The sequence below is a fragment of the Trachypithecus francoisi genome, unplaced genomic scaffold (assembly GCF_009764315.1).
Source record: "Trachypithecus francoisi isolate TF-2019V2 unplaced genomic scaffold, Tfra_2.0 Lachesis_group2, whole genome shotgun sequence".
In the NCBI taxonomy this organism is placed as follows: Eukaryota; Metazoa; Chordata; class Mammalia; order Primates; family Cercopithecidae; genus Trachypithecus; species Trachypithecus francoisi.
In genome coordinates, this window is record NW_022681465.1 from 151108809 (window position 1) to 151116554 (window position 7746).

The window sequence follows — 7746 nt, forward strand, 5'->3', positions numbered from 1 at the left end:
GGGATTATAGGCATGAGCCACCATGCCCGGCCTCAAAGCTATTTCATTTAAATAGCTAATAATAAATGGAAGGAGACATTAAAGTTGGCTACCACATTTATGTCTTATATATTTGTATGTTATATTCTATTCTCACTTTTATCTCTTCTTGATTTTTAAATTGAATAAATGCTTAAAAAATGTTTCAAGAATAACTTGGTCAATTTTCCTTTTTATTTCATTACATGTTTAGAAAAAAAGAGTAATTTACGGAAAAGTGCAAGTAATTTAACTCCAGTAGGATGATACTTGAGATTTAAAAATAAATGTTAGATTATAAAGCAAGTTCTTCAATTGCTCATATTCTGCCAAAAGTAAAATAAAGGTGTCCTATAGTTATATCCATACAACTTTACCTGGTTTACTGGACTTACTGATCACAGCATAAAACAATTATAATTCAGATAAAGTTATTACTGTTCCAGTCTATACAAGGAAAAAATAATACTTATTTCATGCAATGCAACTTTGGCATAATGGAGAAGTTAAATTAATTCAAAATAACTGAAGTTTACATTAAAGAACAAACAAAAATAATTAAGCATTTAAAAATTATTTTTGTAAAGACTGTCCATATCTGCAAAGTAATGTACAATGAAAAACCTGAAATCAACTGATTACCAGATTTAAACATTTAAACAGAATAGCCAAGGTGCAGAAGAAATTTCCTGATTTTTTTTTTTTTTTTTTTTTTTTTTTTTTTTTTTTTGAGACGGAGTGTCGCTCTGTCGCCCAGGCTGGAGTGTAGTGGCCAGATCTCAGCTCACTGCAAGCTCCGCCTCCTGGGTTTATGCCATTCTCCTGCCTCAGCCTCCAGAGTAGCTGGGACTACAGGCGCCCGCCACCTCGCCCGGCTAGTTTTTTGTATTTTTTAGTAGAGACGGGGTTTCACCGTGTCAGCCAGGATGGTCTCGATCTCCTGACCTCCTGATCCGCCCGTCTCGGCCTCCCAAAGTGCTGGGATTACAGGCTTGAGCCACCGCGCCCGGCCGAAATTTCCTGATTCTTTTGAAAGATGGGGAGAAGCTGTAGGAAAACCAAAAAATATATACATATTAAAGTATACTTGCATTTCTATTTATAGGGAGTAAAAGGGAGCACAAGGAGACCTATGATGCTCTCAAGAGTCTTGATTTTGGGGAGAAATTTGGGGCTTATTTCAGATTCTAAGTTTTTTTTTTTTTAAGATGATATCAGGCCGTGATTTAACAGTTTTATTTATTGAAAGGTTATGGCAAATTATCTGAGATTTTTCTCTTTAATAATTATTTATAAATAAGTTATTTTTACAAAATTTAATATTAGCATTTATGGATCATTACAATGTGCTAGGTAAGTAGCAACCAAATAAACAAAATAATCACTAGACATATGGTGGTCACGAGAAGAAAAGGACCACAATTTTAGTGTGTTACTAATGTAATGAAGTGCATGTTTATATACAGTTTGTGAAAAACAAATATATTAAATTTTATACTCATGGCTATTAAGAGGGCTTAGCCTAGTATAGTCAACCAGGAAGGACAAGGTAATTATAAAGTTAAATACAAAAATTTCAAACACTCTGGCCTTGCAAACATTAAGTTACATGGTAAAGACAGGCACAACAAATATTGAGAAATTCAAGAGTTCATATATTCACTTAAATGTTCCATTAAAAAGATGTTAATTTAAGGATTTCATTAAAATATAATTTATTTTTATCCTAATTGAGTAATTTATGGTTACAGAAAGATTAACCACCAATAGATCAAATATAGAGAAAACCCATGCTCAATATCCAGTATAACTAAAAATGTTAAGTGCAATTAATAGCAATAAAAAAGGGACAAATTTAGCTCTATCAGGGACATGCGTAGATTTGAAATTGTGGTATGAATATTTAGATAAGTAGACAAATTTTTAAAATAAAGGCATTGCAATGGGAAGTTTGACAAAACTAATAAACGGTTCACTAAACTAAATACAACACTTAACTGAATACAAAGCTATTCCTGAAGTTGGGGTTTTCCTTAACTTCCCTTCCGGTGTCCTGAACCAAGAGATTAGGAAATACTGGCTTCAGGAACTTGAACTCACCAGTCCCAGAGTCTCCTGTCAGACACACCTCGTACTGGTAGCTCTGGGACAGGGTCTCGGTGCCGCTCACACCCACCTGATGCCCTGGAAAGGGGCCCTCAGGCACCAAGCAGCAACCCACCGAGGCCGCCCTGCTCCTCCTGCACAGCCGCACCGCCACGAACAGGAGCACCGACAAGAGGAACAGCGACGACACCGAGGCCAACGCCACCACCAGGTAGATGGTGAGCGAGTCGGCCCGGGCCTGGGCCGGGGCCGCCTCAGGGAGAGGCAGGTAGGGCTGGGAGAAGCCGTCCACCAGGAGCACGTGCAGCGTGGCGGTGGCCGAGCGCGGAGGCTCGCCATTGTCCTTGACCAGCACCACCAGCCTGTGCTTGGCCGCGTCGCGCTCACTCAGCAGCCTGGCGGTGCGCACCTCGCCATTGTGCGCCCACACGCCGAACAGCCCGGGCTCCGTGGCCTTGAGCAGCTGGTACGACAGCCAGGCGTTCTGACCCGAGTCGCCGTCCACCGCCACCACCTTGGTCACCAGGTAGCCCGGTTCGGCCGCCCGGGGCACCAGCTCGGTGCAGGGCGCGGAGCCGTTCTGCAGCGGGTACAACACGAAGGGCGAGTTGTCGTTGGCGTCCAGCACCAGCACGCGCACCAGCGCCTCGCTGCTCAGCGCTGGGGAGCCGCGGTCTGTGGCGCCCACGCGGAACTCGAACTCCTGCAGGGCCTCGTAGTCCAGCGACCTGAGGGCGAACAGGTGGCCGTTGTCTGCGTTGATGGAGACCAAGGAGGCGAGGGGCAGGTGCGGGTCCTGGGGCGGCAGCAGCAAGTATGTGACTTGGGCGTTGGTACCTGAGTCTCTGTCTGTGGCGCTGACACTGCCGATGTGCAGGGCGGGGCTGTTGTTCTCGCGGACAAACAGGGTATAGGAGGTTTGGGTGAAGGTGGGGGCGTTGTCATTGACGTCAGAGACCTGCACGGTTATGCTCTGCTGGGTTTTCAGCCTGGGTGTCCCCAGATCAGTGACGGTGATGGTGATGTTGTACTCGGCTCTGGTCTCTCTGTCCAGTGGTCTACCTGTTACCAGGGTGTAAAAGTTCTTCAAAGTTGGTTTTAGAACAAACGGCAGATTATCTGGAATGGAGCAAATCGTCTTTCCATTTTCTCCGGAATCTCTATCTCGAATTCGGAAGATAGAGACTACTGTCTCAGGAGCATTTTCTGGGATGGAGCTGGTGAGTGAAGATAGGATAAGTTCTGGGGGATTGTCATTCACATCCACCACTTCTATGACTACAGTGCCTTTCCCAGAAAGGCCTCCTCCATCTGTGGCCTCAATTTCTACATGGTAAGATTTAATTTTTTCGAAATCCAATTTTTTTTTCAGTTTTATTTCTCCCGTGACTTCATTTATTGAGAAAGTTTGTCTAATTTCATCTGATGCTTGGAATAAGCCATAAGAAACACTCCCGAAGTTTCCAGCATCTACGTCTCTAGCTAAGACCCTAACAATTGGAGAGTCTAGGGGACTGTTTTCCAGGACCTGCACCCCATATGGAGTGTGCACAAACTCAGGAGCATTGTCATTGATGTCCATGATCAGGATTCGAACCATGACAGTGCCAGACCTAGGTGGAGACCCACCATCCAGCGCCACGAGGGTTAAGCTGAACTCAGGTTGCTCCTCTCGATCCAGTGGTTTGTCCTGCACCAAATCTGGGTATTTCTTGCCCTCACTATGATTTCGAGTGAGAATGTGAAAATGAGAATTGGGGCTGATTGTGTATTTTTGGAGACCATTGCTGCCCACATCCAAATCCTCAGCTATTAGCAACGGAAATAGAGTCCCCGGCTGGCTATTTTCTGGTATTTTCAAGAGCACTTCCCTTTCAGGGAATACTGGAGAGTGATCATTTATGTCCTGGATCAATAATTCTCCTTGAAAAAATTGCACGGGCATTTCCAGGAACACTTGGAAATGCAGTACACACGGTTCAATAGGACCACAGAGCTCTTCCCGGTCTAGTTTCTCCCTCAGAAGCAAATCTCCAGTCTGACGATCCAGCTGCAAACGCTGCTTGTCATCGTCAGACACCACCCCGGCTGACCGGGCGGCCAGTTCCCCAATTCCCAGGCCCAGATCCTTGGTCAGATGAGCTACAAAGGAGCCGCTCTCTGTTTCCTCCAATACAGAATAACGAATAGGCTCGAGGCGAACCTGAGACAAGAACACCATCAAAATAAAGGCCAACACTTGCCTGTTTGGATGAATTCTCCCTAGCTTCTTCATGTTGGAGTCCAGGTCCTTATATCCAATCCCTTCAGCAACCACAACAAGACTTTAGACATTCAATTCTAAAATCTTGCTTGGAGGAATTGTCACACAGTTGCTTTTAATATTAAATTTGTTTAGTATATCGCTGCCCCAAGCCGTTGATAAACCTGCACTCCTTGCAACGCTTCTTCCGTGTGTTTTTTATTGCGTCTAAGCGACACAAAAGAATACGCGAGCTTTTTAGGGCTCTTTATTCACAACTTAGCCTGCAGCGCCACCCTGCGTCTTGACTGAGAAATTAACAACTTCAAGACAGCGTATTTGGGAAGTTTTCAAATGAAAGCCATTTTTAACTGTACAGAATTTTTACAAACTTTGTTATTACATTAAACTGCATAATTTAAAAGGTTATTTCATTACAGTGCATGAACCAGAATAATCATGAGCACAAATCAAGAAGATATCTCAGTCTCCCCACACCCTTATCAGTGAAACTTCAAAGAACTCCATTTCTTTACATAATCCAAACACAGGAGACAAATTTTTATACACTTCCAATTCAATTCATAATTGTTACATATGTTCTTTTTAAGAATGTGAGAACTTTGTGATGATGCAAAAGTTTAAGATGTTCTCTATACACGGTCTAAAGGGGAACTACTTTGAAATGACAGGTTCTATTTTCCTACTTTAACGTGCAAATAGTAATACAGGTGAATAAACAGGTATCTTGTTTTGTATCAGGTAATTTACGGTGTGAACCTACACTGAACATAGGAGTAAGGCAAATAGTATTAGAATCACAGATTCTTATAACTAAAAAGGAAATAAAAGATAAAGAAACTGAAACTGAAGCTCAGAGGGTGACAGGACTTGATTATTCTACATGACTATTATGAGGATAATGTCAAGACAAAAGTGAGTAACAGTCACAGAATTTTGTGAAGATAAAGGTTTTAAGCTGAACTTATTTAGTGAGATAGATATAATCTATATTTTATAATGAGTTTGCCTGTTACCACATTCACCTTTTGTATCCCAGATATCTTATTCCTTGACCAGCTAATTTTGGGGGAAACAAGAAGCACTGATTTAAAATATTTTATTCTGTGACCAAAGGGTGACTTAGGCTGTCTCTACTCAGATATGGTGAAGTAAAGAGACGTGTGCATAAAATGGATCCCACTACAGCATGCAGCTACTGTGATTACTCTCAAAGAAAGAATGGTACCACTGAGACACAGTTAATCAATTTACTGGTTGCAATTAATATATTGAATGGAGCACCACTTATCTTGCCACATATAAGATTTTCTCCCCTTACATATCTTGTTATTTTATTTAATTATCCAACTCAAATAATAATTTATAATTCATGTTAAATGAATTATTTTTAAAGCATGAAATCTGAGATTTCAGATTCTGATAGTGATAGAAAGTATTAGTAAAAATTATTTTTGAGGGGCGGAGCAAGATGGCTGAATAGGAACAGCTCCAGTCTCCAACTCCCAGCGCGAGCGACACAGAAGACCGGTGATTTATGCATTTTCAACTGAGGTACTGGGGTCATCTCACTAGGGAGTGCCGGACAATCGGTGCTGGTCAGCTGCTGCAGCCCGACCAGCGAGAGCTGAAGCAGGGCGAGGCATCACCTCACCTGGGAAGCGCAAGGGGGAAGGGAATCCCTTTTCCTAGCCAGGAGAATTGAGACACACAACACCTGGAAATCGGGTGAATCTCACCCCAATACTGCGCTTTAAGCAAACAGGCACACCAGGAGAATATATCCCACACCTGGGCAGGAGGGTCCCACGCCCACGGAGCCTCCCTCATTGCTAACATAGCAGTCTGCCATCTAACCACAAGGCAGCAGCGAGGCTGGGGGAGGGGCGCCAGCCATTGCTGAGGCTTAAGTAGGTAAACAAAGCCGCAGGGAAGCTGGAACTGGGTGGAGCTCACAGCAGCTCAAGGAAACCTGCCTGTCTCTGTAGACTCCACCTCTGGGGACAGGGCACAGTTAACAACAACAACAACAAAAGCAGCAGGAACCTCTGCAGACGCAAATGACTCTGTCTGACAGCTTTGAAGAGAGCAGTGGATCTCCCAACACCGAGGTTGAGATCTAAGAAGGGACAGACTGCCTGCTCAAGTGGGTCCCTGACCCCTGAGTAGCCTAACTGGGAGACATCCCCCACTAGGGGCAGTCTGACACCCCACACCTCACAGGGTGGAGTACACCCCTGAGAGGAAGCTTCCAAAGTAAGAATCAGACAGATACACTCGCTGTTCAGCAATATTCTATCTTCTGCAACCTCTGCTGCTGATACCCAGGGAAACAGGGTGTGGAGTGAACCTCAAACAATCTCCAACAGACCTACAGCTGAGGGTCCTGACTGTTAGAAGGAAAACTATCAAACAGGAAGGACACCTATACCAAAACCCCATCAGTACGTCACCATCATCAAAGACCAGAGGCAGATAAAACCACAAAGATGGGGAAAAAGCAGGGCAGAAAAGCTGGAAATTCAAAAAATAAGAGCGCATCTCCCCCTGAAAAGGAGTGCAGCCCATCACCAGCAACGGATCAAAGCTCGTCAGAGAATGACTTTGACGAGATGAGAGAAGAAGGCTTCAGTCCATCAAACTTCTCAGAGCTAAAGGAGGAATACGTACCCAGCGCAAAGAAACTAAAAATCTTGAAAAAAGAGTGGAAGAATTGACAGCTAGACTAATTAATGCAGAGAAGGTCTTAGTAAATTTCATAATGAAATGACAGAGAGAAAACCATGACACGAGAAATACGTGACAAATGCACAAGCTTCAGTAACCGACTCGATCAACTGGAAGAAAGAGTATCAGCGATTGAGGATCAAATGAATGAAATGAAGCGAGAAGAGAAACCAAAAGAAAAAAGAAGAAAAGAAATGAACAAAGCCTGCAAGAAGTATGGGATTATGTAAAAAGACCAAATCTACGTCTGATTGGGGTGCCTGAAAGTGAGGGGGAAAGGAACCAAGTTGGAAAACTCTTCAGGATATCATCCAGGAGAACTTCCCCACCTAGTAGGGCAGGCCAACATTCAAATTCACGAAATACAGAGAACGCCACAAAGATACTCCTCGAGAAGAGCAACTCCAAGATACATAATTGCCAGATTCACCAAAGTTGAAATGAAGGAAAATTCTTAAGGGCAGCCAGAGAGAAAGGTCAGGTTACCCACAAAGGGAAGCCCATCACACTAACAGCAGTCTCTCGGCAGAAACTCTACAAGCCAGAAGAGAGTGGGGGCCAATATTCAACGTTCTTAAAGAAACGGATTTTAAACCCAGAATTTCATATCCAGCCAAACTAAGTTTCATAAG

General features: G+C 43.4%; 1 protein-coding gene across 1 annotated transcript; it reads right to left on the reverse strand.

Annotated features, from left to right (window-relative positions):
- Positions 1–1288: 1288 nt before the first annotated feature.
- On the reverse strand, positions 1289–5584 carry PCDHB4 (protocadherin beta 4). The gene has a single exon (XM_033180912.1). The coding sequence runs from the start codon at positions 4397–4399 to the stop codon at positions 2012–2014; it is 2388 nt and encodes a 795-aa protein (XP_033036803.1). The 5' UTR covers positions 4400–5584; the 3' UTR covers positions 1289–2011.
- Positions 5585–7746: the final 2162 nt, after the last annotated feature.